Here is a 21,365-nt window from a genome sequence, read left to right as displayed (position 1 = left end):
GTTTTTAAATAAATGACGTAACAAAGGTTTACATTACAAGTAGTTAAAGGATTAGTTCACTTTCAAATGAAAATTATCCCAAGTGTATTCTACTTACGAAAAAAGTGTAAAACTTACGCTATGTCCTACACTTTCCCCATTCAACTTACTGAAAAAGCATAACTGATGCAACGTCAGTTCCGTTTTTTTTCTTTCCGTAATTTGAATACGGAAGGCGGTCTGGCAGAAGCCAGATATTTTACTTCATAACGTGTTAAATATGTAAGCTCAAATTGATTGTTTCATGTCTTAGGGCATCAATGGGTTTAATTTGGATTTGGATTTGTCTGCATGTTTTTTTTTTTACTCTCATAGATTATGTTACCATTGACATGCATTATATGACTGACAGACTGCAATGGTTTAGGTTAAATATCATAATTTGTGTGAAGAAACAAAGTCACCTACATCTTGGATGCCGGTACGCAGATAAACATCAAATTTTCATTTTTGGGTGAACTATCCCTTTATAAAACACCTATAACAATGTGAATTTGGTAGATTCGCTGATTATAAAAGCCCATAGATATGCCGTCAGTTTATACTGCTGTTATCTCACAAGCGGATTGCAATGAGACCAGTTTTTGACGTTCAACATATACACTATTCTTTTCTTTTCTTTATCACAATACTTTTCTGGGCTGGGCTGGGCGCAGCTCAGTCAAACCTTTTCAAATATAAATCATTATTGGTTTATCAAATTGTATCTGGGTAAAGTAAAGATTCGGCTTGGAAGATGGATTGTTTTTAGACTCTGATTAATAACATTTTATTTATATAAAAAAAGTTACATAGTGTAGTTTTAAGAAACTACCATAAAAACAACTTTTAATAAAATACATTAATAAAAACAACAAACTATTCTTACCTGATTCTGTTTGGATACTGGGCACTGGCACTTGTATATTATTTAATATATAGCCTATTATATTAATATTTAATTTTGAGCTGATTGTGTTGTACATTGTAAATGACCTTATCTCTTAATTAATACTTTAAGATATTAAGATCTAAAGTATCCCCCCCAGCCAGTTTGACAAAAGAAACCACTTTTCCAGCAATGTCAGACCGCTTATCTGTGCGGTATAGATTCTGTTAAGGCATACAGCTTTCTGAATAGTTCTCATTTATGATTTTGTTGTGTATTTATTGTGTTACTTTGGTTGTCCTGGAAACATTCACAATAGAATATTGTGCTTCTTCAAAAGATTATAACCAGGTATTGCCCTTCTGACATAAAATTCAGTAACATTTTTTGACAAGACTATCTGCTAGACAATAACTTTGTCTTAAAGATGCTGGTCAAAGAAGATAGCATGTCATTTAAGTGTGTGCTATTAAATGTATCGGTGGGCAATGAAATGGTTGTAAATCCATATCATTGTACCATGCTGTTCATGGGTTCCCCCTGAATCAATAAAGTGCTATCTTATCAAATCTTATCCTAAGATAACCTTATGTTCTGTAAGTGTTAAATTCAGCTTTGAACAGGAAAAAAAGTCTGACATGTTTTCTGCATATTTCTATTATAAAATTTGAATGGTGGTAAATTGAGAACTTAGTGGTGGCGATCCAATTTTGATGCTCAGATTGCTTCTGTTCATTTGGTGGGTATTAATCTATCAAATAAATGTGACGAGACAGATACATTTTAGTATAGACTACGTGTGCATTTCTGTGTATAGAATAGCAATGATAAACAAATTAACATAGAGACATACAATTCGATCTCTTTCTCTCAGCGCTCATTGGATTTCATTCTTAGGCCCCGTCCACACGGAGACGAGTTTCAGTGTAACCGCACACATTTTTTTACGGATAGGCGTTTCGTCCACACGGATCCGGCGTTTTCGAAAGGTGAAACCGGAATTTTTTGAAACCGGGTCCCAGAGTGGAAAAATTTGATAACGCCGGCTTGGCGTTGTCGTGTGGACGGGGCAATCCGTATATTTTCTGAAACGATGATGTCATCACCCCACGTGTCGACCCTAGTCAGACGCGCTAACACCACAAAACAGCACCAACAACAGCAATAGCAGACTCTACATGCTTGTGTTCGTGCTGCAGAAGCTAGTGAACCAAAATAAAGTGTTATTTCTAAGCTTTGCTAAAGTTTGTATTCAGCGCGCAAGGTTTATGCGCATGCTCCAAGTCTTCTTCGCTGCTTTAAGTGCATTTCTGCGGCAGAATTACAGCGCCACATAATGGTCTGGCATGTATACTACATCGTTTTGAGTCGTTTAAGTGGTTTCGTGTGGACGCAGATATTTTTTGAGACGAGGAAAAAAAAAGATCGGTTTAGGGTAAGCTCCGGCTTCGTGTGGACGTATAGCTTAGGCAAAAAGATTAGCGCATCAAAAGATAATAGAACCCATTATAATCAGTGTTATTGTCTACACTGGGTGCGGCGCGACGCGACAAATTCCCGACAGTACCGTGATTCCCCGTTCTATTTCTGACGTAGTCCAGTGCTTTCCAACGGTCGTTCTGTCACGTTCAGTGTAGACAGTTTTTCGCGACGCAAAAAAAGTCGCGTCTGGTGTAGACACGGTGTAAAAAATATGGTTCTTTAAAGGTTCTTTACATGCAGTAACAGTTCTATTTAGAACTGTATGGTCCTGAACCCTTTATATGCTTAAATGGTTCTTTGTATTTAGGGTTCTTTTTTCCCGCCTTTTTGTTTTTCAAATCTGTAACTGTCAAAGCCACCTCATTACTGATTTTCTGGAGCTCATTCATTTCATTACACAGACTGTCATCACACTCTCAACAGGTAAATGATTTCTTTTTTAAAATGTCTATAAATAGCTTTCAAATTGTAACTTGTTTCCTACCAATTATGTTTTTTTAGTTTAACAGAACATGTAAGTTCTGTTAAACTCTGCTCTACAGTTAAGGATACTCCTCTGCTCTTCTCCACTAAGTAACAGAGATATTGAATTTATGATCCATTTGTTAGATTTTTTTTTTTTTTTTTATTATTATTACTTTATGCATAAACATACCCAGTCACAAACAAGTATCCCATAACTTTATAGCACTTTTCATTTGTAAAGGGCTCACATGTCGATTTGTGTTACTTTTGGCCTTCATAAACACAACATAAACAAAAACGGAAGAGACAGTAGCATACTGTTTAGAACCATTTTTCTTTCTAGTGTACCTAATCATTAATTGATCTTTGACTTACATCTAAATGGCATTTGACAAGCCCTCTGAATTTTAGCGTTGGTTTTGTTGCTGCATTATTGTATATATTAAGGTTACATAAATATTATTTTTGTTACATTAACTACCAACCTCATAATAGTCCAAAGAGCTCAACATATCCAATCTGTGTGGTTTTCAGTGTGCAGAGCAACACAAATGTGTGTCTGATGTTTTGCTGTACATTGAATACAGTGTTGTTAACCAAATCGAGAGCACTCTTGCAGTTCAAAGAGATATTTTCTACTGACTTTCTAATAATAAAGGGCTTTCTGAAGATGTCCTTTAATCTTGTATATCTCTATTACATCTTTTATTGCCATTGTGCACATACACTTTCTTACTATCAAAGTATGATCAAAATAGCAAATAATGTCCCTAAACATATAGGCCGACATAGATTTAAATACACTCACATATAGTAAACACACCAGAACTGCATTTAAGATCTCAAAAAGAGCATGTCTGCTTGAATGCAGCTGAAGTGAATTCAAGAAGATTTTGAATTAGTTTGACCCAAAGGTGTGAGTATGGTTGACTGAATACCACATAGCCCATCCTGTTTGGAGCCTAGAGGCATATCAAAGAGAAAAAAGGTGGCTAGTACATCCGTTAGATTTATCAAAAGCATTTTTGAGCAAAAGAAAGCACTTAAAATCATCACGGCAAATTAAGGTTTTTCAAAGCAGTCTAAAATGATGGATTTTCCATTAGAAAAAATTGGGGCATGTTCTGAAGGTAACAGAAGAATCTTGGAATCCACTTTAAACACACACACACACACACACACACACACACACACACGTTTGTTTCACTATATTAGTGAGGATGTCATTTTAAAAAAAGCATTTCGAATGATTTATAAGCTGCTATCCTCATGGGGACCAAAAGAATGTAGGTAAAAATATTTCTGGTATTGTATCCTTGTTGTGGACAAACACACACACATCCTTGTACAGGGACTCTCCATAGAAGTAATGGTTTTTATACAGTACAAACTGTATATTATAAAATGGATAGTTCCGGCCCTTGATTCTGATTGGTTGAGCCGCGTTCGAAGCCGTTGTAAAATTCCCGAAAACATACAGCTGACCGCATTACATTAGTATCGCTGCGCCACTGAGTGTGTATGTTGCTGCGTCTGTCTTATAAATCACAACGTAAACATATGTTTGTTCTTTATTGATTTTGTTCATTAAAGCTTACTGCATTATGTAGAAGAGGAGAGATATCAAGTGACTGAATGTGTTACCCGCATTCAGATTTGGCATTTTCCTTTGGCCAGTCCTATGTTCATAATAAAAAATCTGTTTGAATGTCTGCTGCGATCTCGTCCTTTTAACATTTAAAGGGGTTTTCTTGTGCCCTGCTGACACTGACAGCGCTTGTCATTTGCATCTTGTTCACAACAAGTTTCAATAAAAGTTTTATAAAAGACTCGCTCATAAAGAAAATATTTGCCGCCATCTAATGGCATAATAAATCTAACTTGTTGCTGTTCATGGCCAGGGACTATTTTTTTCCAGCGGAAGGAAGGCTTTTAATGATTTTATTTCATGAAAGTTGCATTGATAATTTTTTTTTACTTTAATATTTGTATTGTGTGGTAACAGTTTTATAAAAGCAATAAGCCCCATGAAGCGGAGTGCCTAAAACCCCCAGCTGTTATAAATTCACTGTAAACCATGGCTTCTTGGTGTTATGGTATGGTGGTGTAGAGATGAGGCTGATACAGATTTCCACAATAATATTACACTTTAATGACCAAAGGCGAGGAGAAACCAACATACACATGTAAATAACATTCAAGACGGACGAGGAGTGAAGGGAGTGAGTGCAATATAAAGGGAGTGCTAACAATAGAGTCCAGGTGCAGGTGATGAGTGATGATGAGGAACTGACGAGGGAAGTGAGTGCAGGTGTGGAGAACAGGAGGATACTGGGAAATGGAGTCCAGGGAAACAAGGGATCTGTAACAGTACCTCCCCCTCCCGGTAGGCGCGTCCTCGCGCCGTAGATGTAACAACCGGGAGGGGGGCGGGCGCCCTGGAGACCTCAAACCGGAGCAGGGGGAGGAGTAGACTGGAGTGGAGGTCTCCAGGGCAGGTCCAAAAACCATGGCGGGTCAGGAGCCGTGGGCAGCCATGGTGGATCAGGAGCCGAAGGCGGCCATGGAGGGTCAGGGGCCGAAGGCGGCCATGACGGTTCAGGGGCCGAAGGTGACCATGGCGGGTCAGGAGCCGTGGGCAGCCATGGAGGGTCAGGAGCCGTGGGCAGCCATGGCGGGTCAGGTGCAGCGGGCAGACATGCAGCGGGCAGACATGGCGGGTCAGGTGCAGCGGGCAGACATGGCGGGTCAGGTGCAGCGGGCCGCCATGGCGGGTCAGGAGCTGACGTCCTCACGCCGTCAAGCCCAGTTGGCGCAGAAGGACCGGCGGGAGATGGCGGAATCCATGGCTCCGCCGACCGAAGCGCAGCCGGGGCTCCAGAAGGCCGCAGTTGAACACAGACGACAGACAACAAAGTGAACACTAGGGGGAGTGAGGAAGCCAACTGGAAGCGAGGGACGGAGGGACGGAGCGGAGACGGAGGAGTGCAGTCCAGAGGGGAAGGCAGGCTGACGAGGGACCAAGGTGTGAACGGGGGCAGGATGGAGACTTGTGAGGCTGGAGGACTGATGGGCAACGGTGGCGCAGAGGGAGGTTGGAGCCAGGGTGTAGGTAATCGCCCAGAGGTCCGAGGTGGAGATCTGGGCGAGGGGGCTTGAGGTGAAGGTTCAGTGAAGACAGACATGGGAGGCGGGAGAGGGAGGCAGGGAGGGAAAACAGTCTTTGCAAAGTTCATAATTGGAGCAGCTGGCTCGGCGGCGGAGACTGGCGCTGCTTGCTCGGCGGCGGAGACTGGCGCTGCTTGCTCGGCGGCGGAGACTGGCGCTGCTTGCTCGGCGGCGGAGACTGGCGCTGCTTGCTCGGCGGCGGAGACTGGCGCTGCTTGCTCGGCGGCGGAGACTGGCGCTGCTTGCTCGGCGGCGGAGACTGGCGCTGCTTGCTCGGCGGCGGAGACTGGCGCTGCTTGCTCGGCGGCGGAGACTGGCGCTGCTTGCTCGGCGGCGGAGACTGGCGCTGCTTGCTCGGCGGCGGAGACTGGCGCTGCTTGCTCGGCGGCGGAGACTGGCGCTGCTTGCTCGGCGGCGGAGACTGGCGCTGCTTGCTCGGCGGCGGAGACTGGCGCTGCTTGCTCGGCGGCGGAGACTGGCGCTGCTTGCTCGGCGGCGGAGACTGGCGCTGCTTGCTCGGCGGCGGAGACTGGAGAACCTGGCTCGGCGGCGGAGACTGGGGTTGAGGGCCATTTCATCCCCTCAAATACAATTAAAATCCCCACAGGCACTGGAGCTGGCTCTGTGGGGACTGGAGCGGGCTCTGGAGATACTGGAGCGGGCTCTGGAGATACTGGAGCGGGCTCTGGAGATACTGGAGCGGGCTCTGGAGATACTGGAGCGGGCTCTGGAGATACTGGAGCGGGCTCTGGAGATACTGGAGCGGGCTCTGGAGATACTGGAGCGGGCTCTGGAGATACTGGAGCGGGCTCTGGAGATACTGGAGCGGGCTCTGGAGACACTGGAGCGGGCTCTGGAGACACTGGAGCGGGCTCTGGAGACACTGGAGCGGGCTCTGGAGACATTGGGGCCGCTTTCTTCCTCCTCCTCCGCTTACTGGGCCCAGTAGCGGAATATGGGTCCAGCCTGGGGCAGGCAGGGAGTTTGCTGGAGGGGTATGCGGAGGAAGCCGGAGGTTGACTGACTGGCCCGGCCAACCGTGTTTCTGGATGGACTGGACGACAACACTCATCCTGAACCTCATCTACAAAGAATTTGGAGCCATTTAACCACAAAATTAAATTGATAGTTTCACTTAAGGAGAAACAAAAAACAGGTTCATCAAAACGGATAGTGTCGTCATCCAATCCATCCAAAAACAGGGAGATCAACTGAGCGTCGGGCCAGTTAGTCAAGTAAGCAAGCTCAACGAACTCCTCCACATACCTCTCCAGCGAACGTCCTACCTGCAAGAGCCCGATAAGGCGATCGCTGGCTGTCAGGGTGAGAGGCGATGGAGGAGCTGGATCCAGGGAGCTGGGGAAAGTCTCCATTTTTTTTTCTGTGGAAATCCAACGTCTGTGGTCCGTTCTTCTGTTACGTGTGGTTGTAGGGACAAGCACAACGACGATGAAGATGACGAATATAACAATACTTTAATGACCAAAGGCGAGGAGAAACCAACATACACATGTAAATAACATTCAAGACGGACGAGGAGTGAAGGGAGTGAGTGCAATATAAAGGGAGTGCTAACAATAGAGTCCAGGTGCAGGTGATGAGTGATGATGAGGAACTGACGAGGGAAGTGAGTGCAGGTGTGGAGAACAGGAGGATACTGGGAAATGGAGTCCAGGGAAACAAGGGATCTGTAACACTTGGGGCTTTTTGCTTTATTCTATCCCCCTATACTAACCCTACCCCTAAACCTACCCATCACAGAAAACTGTCTGCATTTTTTTAATTAAAAAAAAAAAACAACGTTTGGTGGTTTTTTTTAAGCCATTTGGTTTACGAGAATACAGGAAGTGTCCTCATAAACCATATTTATGTTGTAATACCCATGTCATTATGCACATTTGTGTCCTCATAAACCATAGCCTATACAAGAACACACACACACACATTTACACGGTTTCAGCCCACATCTGTTTAAACAATAGCACTCTTTTTCCTCAACATTAATTTACACAGTTTAGAGATACCTTCTAAACGACATAGAACACACATAACCTTGTTGAAAAACCAGCATATGCTGGTTAGGTATGTTTTGAAGCATGGAAGCTGGTTTATGCTGGTCCTTAGCTGGTAATGAGCTGGTTTAAGCTGGTAACTTAAACCAGTTCATGACCAGCTAAGGACCAGCTCAAACCAGCTTCCATGCTTCAATCAAAACATACATATTTCAGCAGGGAAGGGAATATTAAACGTTCAAGACACATAACTAAGAAAGCTAAGACAACTTAGTTACTGACGTTTAAACAAAATACAATACACGGATGCGCACACAACTATACATTATCAGTTGCCTCCTTCCCTTCCTCTCCACTGAATCCACTTTAAAACGATTCAGGCAGAAACAATCAAAGGCAAAATCTGTTTGTCGATCAAACCCCTGACAGAAACAACCACTGAGAACGATGAAAGCCCGGCAGCCGGCTGCCCGGTCATCTCATTGGATGTTTGGTTGCGTCCTCACCGCAAAGATCCATCATCCGAGAAACTCAATCAAGGCACAGGCAGAAATGGCTGTAAAAGACACCTGTTATGGCTGAACGATTTTACAAAAAAGTGATTATTTACAGCGATTGTTTGACCAGGGATTTCTGTTCATCATGAAGTTAAAGACCAGTCTGGATGCGGTGCGCGTGCACTGAGGACGCTGGAAAGGTGCGTGTCTTTCTGCATTTCTTCACTTGACAACACTGATTGCTTAAATGAAGTATTTCTTGAAGTAACATTTATATAAATTACATGTTTTACATTGCTAGTATTATCGGCTCAGTATTATGTTCATACAGTCGTTTTGATTTCATGTTGCTGCTTTTTTACGCGTCGTGTATAATTTAAGGGGAGTGTGTGGACTGATCTTTTTTTTTTTTAAGTTTAATCATTAATAATGACATTCTGAGACATCTCAGATAAAATAATGAAAGGGCTATAAGAATGTATTCACTACCCCTGTGTTTCCACATAATAGGCTATGCGTTTCCATGGATTTTACATTTAATTTACATTTGAAGTGAGTTCAGCAAAATTGGGACATCAGGTAGAACTGGACAAATAAGTGTTATGACACCTTTAAAACTGTTTAGATATTATGATAATGAATCAGTATATTATTTTGGGCTAATACAAGGTTAGAGTTATTGTAACCTACTGTATGTTACCCTTCTGATTGCTGGTTTTACATGTTTTTTCTAACTGGACCAAGCTAGTTATTCTGGTCAATAGCTAATCTAAGATAGAAGATCTAGATGACCTGGTTTATCTTGACCAAGCTGGTTAGAGCTAGAAGATAACCTTGGACTGGTAATCAAACAGCTAGTATGTTCTACAAATCAGTTGCTGAAATGAGATGGCATTGATTGTTTTTAGTAGGGAAAGGGAAAAAACACACAATGGATATAAAAAGGCTACACACCCCTGTTAAAACAGCTTTGTGATGTAAAAAATGAAACAAAGATATATCAGAATTTTTGCACATTTAATGTAATGCCACTGAAAAGTGACACATTTAGGAGAGAAAAGAAGTAAAACTAAAAACTTAAAATTAAAACTAAAAGTGTGCAGTGCACACCCTTTTATAACTAGGTAAGTGGCTATGTTCAGGGTGGTGTCTGAAAGCTTAAAAATGCTGCCTTCGGAGGATGCATTCCAAGGTATCAAGGGATGTCCGAATCCAATGCCAGCTTCATTTTCTGTTTCCTGAGATACCTTCATCTGATCGATTTTTGAAAGCAGCATAGATCATTCACTGCCTTTGATATCCCAAAATCCTATCCATTCTGTGACAGATGAGCTAAATAATAAAGATGGCATCTGAAATTTGTGGTTGGTGTTGGTCAGTTTGTATGTAAATGCATGTTTTTGACCAACATTACTATAGTACCTATAGTATCACCAAAGCTCGCTCTATTTAGCTGTAGTTCATTAACCGTTATGCTGGTTCAGAAGTATGTCTGAAATCAGTTTTGCGAAGTACCTTTGTGTGCAAATGCTGCCTACAAAATCATTGCCTGATAAGGCGGCGAGGCAACAAGTCAGCTGCACATTTTCGGATGCAGCCCAAGATTAATCAGTCTGATTAATATAGTCTGATAAGACCAAGATTGAACATTTCGGACAAAATTGTAAAAGGTGTGTTTGGCACAAAACAACAGCACATCAGCAAAAGTCCACAGTGAAGCGTTGTGGTGGCTTTAGTGAAGGTGGAGGGAATCATGAATAGCTCCAAGTATCAGTCAGTTTTGGAAATGAACATTCTGGCATCTGCTGAAAATGAAGAGAGCTTTCAACTTTCAGCTTCTAAATCAACAAAAGTCAACAAAAGAATGTCTTCAGCAAAGAAGGATGAATGGCCTAGCCAGAGCCCAGACCTGAATCCTATAGAAAATCTGTGAGGGGACCTGAAAAGGGGTTTTGCACAGGAGATGACCTTGCAATTTAACAGATCTGGAACATTTTTGCAAATAATGTATTCCCAAATCAAGATGTGCCAAGCTGATAGACTCCTATCCAAACCAATGCTATCTCACAACCAATTTGTATGTATTTTACAAGGTGGCTAATTCGTAAGAATTCATATGACCTCACTCGTACGGATTCAAATGATTTGTCTAAACCCCAGTGACGGGTAATTTTAGGGGAAGGTCATTTGTAGGAATTCATACAAATTAGCCATCTCGTAAAATACGTACGAATTGCCGTGTGATCGGGTTGACCCAAACATATGCAGTGGTAGGGCTGGGCGATAAAACGATAACGATATGTATCGCGATAGACACGTGATCGATATCAATAAAAATGTGTTCGATAAAACGTTCGATATTTGTTATTCGTCGGAAGAAAACAGAGGTTGCGAAGCAAGTTTGGTTGCATTAACAAAGGCACTCGCTCTCTGGTAACCTAGCAACGTAGGGAGTGACACGCTAACTAGCCAATCATGTAACAGTATCAATTTTGGTTGCCCCATATCGTTGTCTCGTGCTGGTCTGCTGGATTCCTCTTCAGTAACCGGGGACTGATAAGCAGAAAATGAGTGCCGCAGCAAGCGAGGAAATTGTAAATAAAAGAGAAAGTATTCATTTTGACTTTTGACTATTGACCACCTGACTATTGATCTGTTGCAGGACAATAGATGTGATTTTGCGGGACAATGCGGGACACATGAGACAGATGAGTCATTCTGCGAAATGGGTGCCATTTCCACTTTGCACTTTTCAAAATTTTCATTAAGAGCAAACTTTTTTTTAAACAAACATACAACTTGAAAGATATGTTAATCCTCCAAAAAAACACATTTTCCCACCTCAGGCACAAAATCTTTATTAATATTATCCTTTTTATTTAGGCAAGACAGCCATTCTTTTACCACCCCGTCACGGACAATATGTATGCCACTGGAGTAGTAAAAGAAGAAATAGATTTTTAAAATCTAATGTTTTCCTAATAGTAAAATGTCCCTTTTTTGGATACCATCAATAGAAAGTCTGTAATTTATTTATTTATTTTTATTCTTAGATGTTTAATCTTGAAATATGAATTTGACCTTTCAATGGCCTCATTGTTTGTACTGAAATAATTAATTCACTGAAAAAATACAAATAAAGTTAAATTTATCTGATCAGTCCATACAACAAAAACATAATTCAACATTAATTTATGTACTATTTCATTTTCTTTCCATAAATTTTTAACAAAATGACCCTGTCACGGGGTGGTAAATGATGTGACGGGGTGGTATGGACAAAGTGTTTCTCTACATGATCTGCTGGTTTTAAACTTTAAAAACTGGGGGAGGGGAGACATTCAAATTGAGTAAAAGGTGTGTGAGTGATATAGTGAGTGAGTGAACGAGTGAATTAATGAACCAAACAGTGTTGCCAAGTCTGCGTTTTTCCCGCAAAATTGGGCTAGGCTACTTTTACACTGTTGCCGCGGGTTGTTTTTCATGTCCACGGGTTGAAGTGAGCCCAAAAAACATGCTATTTAGCCCTTGGAATGAACATTTTACCACGGGAACTTTGCCAAAAAGAAAAAGTTTTACCCCCAAGAATGTGATTTTCATCGAGGGACATTTTGGGATGAAATTTACCACCCCGTCACATCACGGCTGCACATGCAGGAGGACAAAAGTTTGAGCGACATTTTTCAATATAATAACGCCATAGAACCCGCATTAGATGAATTTCGCAATTTTGTATTGGTTAAAACAAATGGAGAATATCTCGTTTTTCTGTAGGTGCTCGACCATTTCCGTGTGTGGCGCTTGATCGCTGCCGTTCGTTGGAAATATTTAACATCAGGATGGATGATTGCATGCTTTAAATCATCTATTTGGGCAGCTTTGAGCAGCTCTTGAGGTTCTTATACAGTATGAAATCCTTGCTGGTGTAGTTGTGTTTACCGACTTTGATGAGGCCTGCTCTTTGCGCTGTCCACTCAGTTGTCATCAGAGGAAAACCTCTCTCTATGATTGCGCTGGTTGGTTATTTTCACAGCTAGAATATGACGGCTGCACAAATAGATTTTTAAATGCTCACAGTTTTCCATGGTTGTTGACATTTCTGTCTTAATAACTGAGGGGATTATGATCAGAGGAAGGTTAAGTTTAAAATAAAAATGTTTAAATGTAATATATTTTTCTCCTGGTCCTTATTTTAAATGGGTCATAAAAATATCAATAATTATCGATATCGACCGATATGAAACACTGATATCGTGATACAGTTTGCAGCCATATCGCCCAGCCCTATGCAGTGGAGTGATAAAATCAAATTGTGCTTAACCCCTTAAGTGCTTAAACTAAGTATTAGTTCAGGGATGTGCACACTTATACACTTAATTATTCCAAGTTTTTATTTTTAAATTTAATGTGTGTGTGTGTGTGTGTGTGTATGTGTATCAATGTTTCAAGTGTGAAAATATAGCAAAAGTAACACAGAAACTATGAAACTAGACTTATTAAATTTCCCTGAAACAATCCGGCCTCCACTTTAAGCTCTGATTTCGTGATGAGTGATTTTTTGCTAAGAAAAGAACAGGAGAAATGCCAAGCAAGTGTTTTAGAGCTGGTAAAAGCTGTGAGAAGAGTGCCTGTTTCATCTCACACAGTGAATCACAATGTGCAGAAGTGAAATGCGTTGTTGTCCTTGTCCACACAGGAACTGCAGCCAAAGCACAAAAAACTCATTTAAGTCTTTTCCAAGGCCAATATTAACAAAATATAGTCTTCTGGTAATCCATACTCTGGACTCCTGAGACCAAATCAATCATTTTGAATCTAACAGCATATTGCAATGCAAGGGGGAGGAGTACAGTGAGAAGTGCCTGGTGCCCACAGTGAAGGTCGGTGATAGTGACATTCTTATATCCACCTTATTTTTCAGGTAAAAGCAGGCTCAGCCATTTGTAAATTAAATGTGTCTGGCTTCTGGTGTCATTCGCTTCCTGTTATTTTTAGCTGTACAGAACAGCTCGTTATGCTGCTTGATATTGCAAACTGCTATTTCTTACCATATTATTTTAATGTATTGTCTTACTTATAAACATGCTGTCTAAATCCCACTGTCAGCCCATTCAGAAATACTGGTTCATTGGCAGAAACCGCTAAATGCCACTTCCCTTTGTCAGCAAAAGCCCCTGAGTCCACAGAAGATTGTGATTTCAAGATGAATGATGATGTGCGGATGAGCCGGCTTTCAATTGCCGAGCTGCAAGTTTTGTCCATCTTTACAGTGGCAATGACTTTCACAAGTAGCAAGTAAATATAACAGTGTTTCTTTTGCTGCTGTAAAACTGACAGAAATGGACATTGTCAGAGGTTTTTGCAAAAAAAAAAAAAAAAAAAAAAAAAAGCACACATGGACTAGTATTGCAGCATCATTTATTAAATACCAATGAATTGACTAAAGTAACATTTTTGAAAATAAGGCATTTCAATAGGCTGACTGACTAATAATCTTTTAATTGCCATTAAAGTGAAATTACTGAACCTAAACATAGGAGCCTGGTAAAAAAATCTAATTTAAATGAAAACATGTCGGACGTTAAAGAAATTAACCTTTTTATATAAATATAGTATCCTACACACTGTTGCTATGAAGCAATGTAAACAATATATTAAACTATACAGTTACATATAATGGAAAAAAATGTTCATGGTAAAGCTAACATCCGGAAGAGCAAAAAATAAAATTATAATCAGTCATTTGCTGCCAGGAAAAGGCACACTGTGTTTAATTGTTCGGGATTACTCAAATAAGTTTGGAATTGAGGAAATAACAATAATTATAATAATAAAAAAAGTATTTCTGTTGAACATACTGCTTGCTACCTCAACCTATATATTTCCAGTCTGCATTTATTGTGCAAATCTGTTTGACACAGGTCTCTATCAATCATGCTGAAGGTGCAATCTAAGAGGGAGCAGTTTACATTGACTTCAAGAAGTGCTCTTTTAACCTCATTTAATAATTTTATCCTTAGATTCCCATGATGGCTCTGACCTGCCTTTGCGAGTCTATGAATGGATCAGACCAGGCTTATGTGTTCTGCAACAGCTCTACATTCAACTTTACCGGCGACGAGAGTGGGCGCTGTCACCTTCAGACCATAGATGAAGTTCTGTTCAGTCTTCTGGGCCCTAGACGATCTCCTTTCTTCTTCCCCGTAACCTTTACGTACATCCTCATCTTCATCACAGGGGTCTTGGGAAACCTCCTCACTTGCACTGTGATCACTAAAGACAGGAAGATGCGGACACCCAGCAACCTATATCTCTTTAGCCTGGCCATCTCAGACCTGCTGGTGCTGCTCTTTGGGATGCCGCTGGAAATCTATGAGCTGTGGCAGAACTACCCTTTCCCCTTTGGCGAAGGCATCTGCTGCTTCAAGATCTTCTTATTTGAGACGGTTTGTTTTGCTTCTGTGCTCAACGTTACAGTGCTGAGCGTGGAACGCTACATAGCTGTTATTCACCCGCTCAAAACCCGCTACGCCATAACCAACAAGCACGCTCAAAGGGTCATTGCCAGTGTTTGGGCTGTGTCCCTGCTCTGTGCCATCCCAAACACCTCACTTCACGGCCTGCAGTACCAGTACCTGCCAGAGAGGGTACTGGAGTCAGCAACCTGCAACCTGCTCAAGCCCAAATGGATGTACAACTTGGTGATTCAGGTCACCACTGTGCTCTTTTACTTTGTCCCCATGATGATGATCAGTGTGCTGTATCTGATGATTGGTCTGACACTGGGCAGGGGACAGAAGCAGAGGAAGGACAAGCAGGGCAACCACAGCAGTGGCAGCTGGAAAATCCATCTGGACAGTAGACTGAAAAGGCAGGTCATCAAGATGCACTGTGAGTGATTGCCTGATATTTACAGTAAAAATGCAGTAACAATGCAGTTGTAAAAATGCATATTTCTTTTATATATAGTATCTCACAGAAGTGAGTACAACCCTCACATTTTTGTAAATATTTTATTATATCTTTTCATGTGACAACACTGAAGAAATGACACTTTGCTACAATGTAAAGTAGTGAGTGTACAGCTTGTATAACAGTGTAAATTTGCTGTCCCCTCAAAATAACTCAACTCACAGCCATTAATGTCTAAACCACTGGCCACAAAAGTGAGTACACCCCTAAGTGAAAATGTCCAAATTTGGCCCAATTAACCATTTTCTCTCCCCGGTGTCATGTGACTCGTTAGTGTTACAAGGTCTCAGGTGTGAATGGGGAGCAGGTGTGTTAAATTTGGTGTTATCGCTCTCACTCTCTCATACTGGTCACTGGAAGTTCAACATGGCACCTCATGGCAAAGAACTCTCTGAGGATCTGAAAAAAAGAATCATTGCTCTACATAAAGATGGCGTAGGCTATAAGAAGATTGCCAAGACCCTGAAACTGAGCTGCAAGAGGTTTAAGGCAGTGCTGAAAAATAATGGTGGACACACAAAATATTGACACTTTGGTCCCAATTTGGTCATTTTCACTTAGGGGTGTACTCACTTTTGTGGCCAGCGGTTTAGACATTAATGGCTGTGTGTTGAGTTATTTTGAGGGGACAGTGGATTTACACTGTTATACAAGCTGTACACTCACTACTTTACATTGTAGCAAAGTGTCATTCCTTCTGTGTTGTCACGTGAAAATGTATAATAAAATATTTACAAAAATGTGAGGGGTGTACTCTCTTCTGTGAGATACTGTATGCACATACTCATTTCCAATTAAAGTCTTATTTTCTTTTGTTTACTTTTGCACAAATCCAAATTAGTAGCATCCCTAATCCACTGGCATGGCAAGTCCAAATCCCACTGTAAAGCCCCATTTAGATGCCTGAAAACATCCATCTGGACGGTCTTAATTTTTGGCGCGGTAAAATCTGTAGCCAAACAATTGTTTAAAGCCAAAAAAAAAAAAAAAAATCCAAATGGCCACGCAATGTTTCATATCTTCTGTATGCCTTTCTTTAATCTCCATGATGCTATTCTCAGAGCTTCTTCTTAGGAGATGTTATCATCATATAGTGACTCACAAAGTAAAGTGAACCGACATAAGGGTTCTAGACGCAAGACACTTTTATTTGCAATTATAGAGCATGTGTCTATACAATTACACTCTAATGGCACTAATTACTCATCATTAATGCTATTCACTTATAGACTCATATAAGCTAAAAGCTCATTCTAGGGTTTTTTGTTTATTTAAAAGATACTTAAAGGGATAGTTCACCCAAAAGTCTCAGTTACAAAGGTAACCCTTAGTTCTCTGAAGGAGGGAATGGAGACGTACGTCGGACAGACCGACTGAATGGGAACTGAAAATATTGTCATCATTTACTCTCCCTCAAGTTGTTCCAAACCTGTATGAATTTATTTCTTCTGCTAAACACAAAAGAATGTATTTTGAAGAATATGCAATGGAAATGGAAAAATTACTATGGAAGTCAATGGAGCACATCAACTGCTTGGTTACTGACATTCTTTAAAAGTTTTATTTTCAAAAATAAGATTTTTCTGAAATCGGATTGGATTAATTCCGATTGACAAAAATAAGTGCATGTAAACATACCTATTCTGAAACGCAACAGCACGCACCTTAGGTTGCTAAACTAAAAAGCTTGCGTAAAGTATGTTTCACGAGTTCACGTATCCATATAATTAAATGGAGTAAAGTTTTGCATATTTGGCGTGCTGTCCGGGGAGAGGGCTCCGAGCTCGGAATTTTGGCCCAAACCCAGAGTACTCCCCCTGGTGTGGTAAAAGTAGATAGAACTATAAGTGAGGAGATGGAGTGGAGGAGGGATGCTGATAAACTCTCAGATGAACAGAAGTCAGTCTGCTGAATTTATACCTTTTGACATTGGTTGAGTTGATTAACTGAATGCTCTCCACCTGAACTTGCTCCTCCCGAATTTTGTTAATAAAACATCATTTCTAGGCTAAATAAATATCTGACTGCAACTGACCAATCAGAATGAAGTATTCTAGAGAGGGACTGAGATGCCAGTGGAGGTCTGGGAATGATACCTAGAGAGTAGTCTTTGGCTCTGAGGGCTTACTTTCACAGTCGATTGTAACATTGATTTACTTGATTTCTTCTCTCTCCTCCTATAGTTGTGGTGGTATTAGTGTTTGCCATCTGCTGGGCTCCATTCCACATTGACCGACTCTTGTGGAGCTTCATCACGAGTTGGACGGATCAAATGCATAACATTTTCGAATATGTGCACATAATCTCGGGTGTACTCTTCTACCTCAGCTCCGCTGTTAACCCCATCATCTACAACCTGCTCTCCAGCCGTTTCCGAGAACGGTTTCAAGTACTGATATGCAGTCGCCTGTCGACAAACTGTTCTCGTAATGACTCCACACCTTTCTGTGTAATTCCCAAAGACCCCCCCACTGATCTCCAAGAGCAGGAGCGTGGACGGCCCAGTTCCTTTTGTCATTATCACCAGCGGGTGGGGACAGAGGAATGAATGCTTTCATCTGAGAACACATGTTCTGTGATCATATCTTTGGTTCCCCTCACTAAAAATAGAAAAAGATGATGATGTGAAACATGTCAGTTACAATACTGGACATAATAAGCAATTCCTTAAAACCACATGTAAATGGACATACTGGGTTTGGACTTATATGGACTAAAAATGAAAGAATCTGAAAAAAAAAAAAAAAACAAACAAAAAAAAACGCTGTAAAATTTTGCAGAAATGCCATTTATCAAGTCATTCATGGTCAGTATTACAGTTCTTGTGAATATTAGTAAAAAAATGGGAGACAAGTTAAAGGTGCCCTAGAACTTAAAAAAAAAGATGTCCCCTGAATGTGTCTGTGAAGTTTCAGCTCAAAATACCCCATAGATTTTTTTTAATAAATTTTTTTTAACTGCCTATTTTGGGGCATCATTAAATGAGCCGATTCAGGGCTACTGGCCCTTTAATTCTTGTGCTCCACGCCCACAGAGCTTGCGCTTGCCTTGAACAGTGCATAAACAAAGTTCACACAGCTAATATAACCCTCAAATGGATCTTTACAAAGTGTTCGTCATGCATGCGTCGGATTATGTGAGTATTGTATACTGTTATATTGTTTACATTTGATTCTGAATGAGTTTGATAGTGCTCTGTGGCTAACGGCTAATGCTACACTGTAGGAGAGATTTATAAAGAATGAAGTTGTGTTTATGCATTATACAGACTGCAAGTGTTTAATAATGAAAATAGCACGGCTCTTGTCTCCGTGAATACAGTAAGAAACAATGGTAACTTTAACCACATTTAACAGTACATTAGCAACATGCTAACGAAACATTTAGAAAGACAGTTTACAAATATCACTAAAAATATCATGATATCATGGATCATGTCAGTTATTATTGCTCCATCTACCATTTTTCGCTATTGTTCTTGCTTGCTTACCTAGTCTGATGATTCACCTGTGCACATCCAGACGTTACTGGCTGCCCTTGTCTAATCCCTTTCATAATCTTGGGAACGTGGGCTGGCATATGCAAATATTGGGGCGTATACCCCGACTGTTACGTAACAGTCAGTGTTATGTTGAGATTCGCCTGTTCTTCGGAGGTCTTTTAAACAAATGAGATTTATATAAGAAGGAGGAAACAATGGAGTTTGAGACTCACTGTATGTCATTTCCATGTACTGAACTCTTATTATTTAACTATGCCAAGATAAATTCAATTTTTCATTCGAGGGCACCTTTAATTGATTCCTAAATGACAAAATCGCTGCTATGCATCTGTTTAGAGATGAAAAGGGACATCTCTGTATCAAATGTACTTTATAATTCAGATTGTTTGAAAGCATTAATATTCCTGTTTCTTTATTTAAAGCTTTTTCATTCAAATTAGGCTTTATGCATTTAGATGATCTATTTATGTAGGTTGTATAGACGTTATGCTTCAGAGAAACAAGCGTGCAACCATCTTTTGAAATTTGTGTTTGAACTTCCGTTTTTGCGGCAGCTCTGTATATTTACATCACTGTCGAAGAGTTTACCTGGTGAAGTGGATTTACTTATTGTAGAGGTAACAAAAGTTATCATTAGCATTGTAATGTTTGAAGTGGATGTCATAACAAATGTCAGTAGACCGGGAAGATTTTTCATTTCTTTCTATCTATCTATCTATCTATCTATCTATCTATCTATCTATCTATCTATCTATCTATCTATCTATCTATCTATCTATCTATCTATCTATCTATCTATCTATCTATCTATCTATCTATCTATCTATCTATCTATCTACATGCATGTGGATGTGGATGGACATCTGTCCTGCACATCTTAAAAAAAGAAACTGTTCTATAAAATGTCATATTATGGACAATGTCCGTTCCAAACGAGTGCTGTCAGTCTTGTTGGGAATGAGGGTTTTTTGTGTGTGTGTGTGTCTTGGGGACATGAACAAAAGGAAACACAGTTTGCACAGCAATGCACAACATTCCCTGGATCCATTTTCCTCCAGCAGAAAAGAAGTAGTAGCATACTTGTGCCAGAGGGGAGTCATCAAAAATGCACAGTGAAAGGAGAACAATAAGAGCTGCATGGCACGTTAACCTTTTCAGACTAATATGGAAAAGTGTATATTTTATGTTTCAATTAACTGCAGGTGCTTATCAGAATGCTGTGTGCAGGGATTCTGACTTAAATACTGCAATTATGTAGTTTTATTGTCGTTACGAAATGTTTGTGCCAAAAGTGCTTCATTAGAATTATATCATGATATCATGAGAAATAGAATATTTTTTGTATCTGTGGATTGTAACTCTTAAATACATTGGAGAAGTGTGGCTTTACTTTCAAATGAAGCAAATATTGCTCATTATTACGTGTTTCTTTTCTATTTTAGTGAACTTTCCTGTTGACAGTTTAATCTAGCAGTTTCATCTTGCTGTGACATATATGAGAGATTAATGTGTAACTGTCTCAGGGGGAGATTTTGCTACCTGTAATTTATGGAACGAGAGAGAGAGAGAGAGAGAGAGAGAGAGAGAGAAGAGATACGACTAGGCTTAACACCAAATTCATATATGATACAAAAATGATTTGCAAGTATAGACATAAATGAGTTTTGCACACTCTTTAAAAAAGGTTTTGAATAGGTTATCTGTTATAAATTCAGTTTCAGAGGATAAGTTATTCAAAACCATCTGTTTTACCCCACACCACAAAATTAGGTTTTAATTGCAGAAACCCAGGGTTTATTTTGGTATGATAAGCATTATGTATTAATCAGATTTTTTGCTTGTTTTGTGTTTGTAAATAAATTGTATTCAATAGCCTCTGTATAAACTATAGATTAAAGGAACACTCCACTTTTTTTGAAAATAGGCTCATTTTCCAACTCCCCTAGAGTTAAACAGTTGAGTTTTACCGCTTTCGAATCCATTCAGCCGATCTCCGGTTCTGGCGGTACCACTTTTAGCATAGCTTAGCATAGTTCATTGAATCTGATTAGACCGTTAGCATCGCACTTAAAAATGACCAAAGAGAGTTTGATATTTTTCCTATTTAAAACTTGACTCTTCTGTAGTTAAATCGTGTACTAAGACCGACAGAAAATAAAAAGTTGTGATTTTCTAGGCTGATATGGCTAGGAACTATACTCTCATTCAGGCGTAATAATCAAGGAACTTTGCTGCCGTTCCATGGCTGCAGCAGTGCAATGATATTACGCAGCGCCCGTGAGCCCCTGCTTGCACAGGGAACGTGCCTTGCAACCATGGAGACGTTTGTGAGAGATGCTGCATAATATCATTGCACTGCT

The 21,365-nt window shown here is 40.4% G+C and overlaps 1 protein-coding gene across 1 annotated transcript; it reads left to right on the top strand.

Moving 5' to 3' along the window:
- The first annotated feature begins 8,405 nt into the window (after positions 1-8,405).
- Positions 8,406-19,979, top strand: nmur3 (neuromedin U receptor 3). The gene is made up of 3 exons (XM_067387253.1): positions 8,406-8,731; positions 14,552-15,422; positions 17,687-19,979. Exons 1-3 carry the CDS (start codon positions 8,699-8,701, stop codon positions 18,049-18,051), a joined length of 1,269 nt encoding a protein of 422 aa, XP_067243354.1. The 5' UTR covers positions 8,406-8,698; the 3' UTR covers positions 18,052-19,979.
- Positions 19,980-21,365: the final 1,386 nt, after the last annotated feature.

The sequence above is a fragment of the Chanodichthys erythropterus genome, chromosome 6 (genome assembly GCF_024489055.1).
Source record: "Chanodichthys erythropterus isolate Z2021 chromosome 6, ASM2448905v1, whole genome shotgun sequence".
Classification (NCBI taxonomy): Eukaryota; Metazoa; Chordata; class Actinopteri; order Cypriniformes; family Xenocyprididae; genus Chanodichthys; species Chanodichthys erythropterus.
This window is presented reverse-complemented; position numbering and strand designations above follow the sequence as displayed.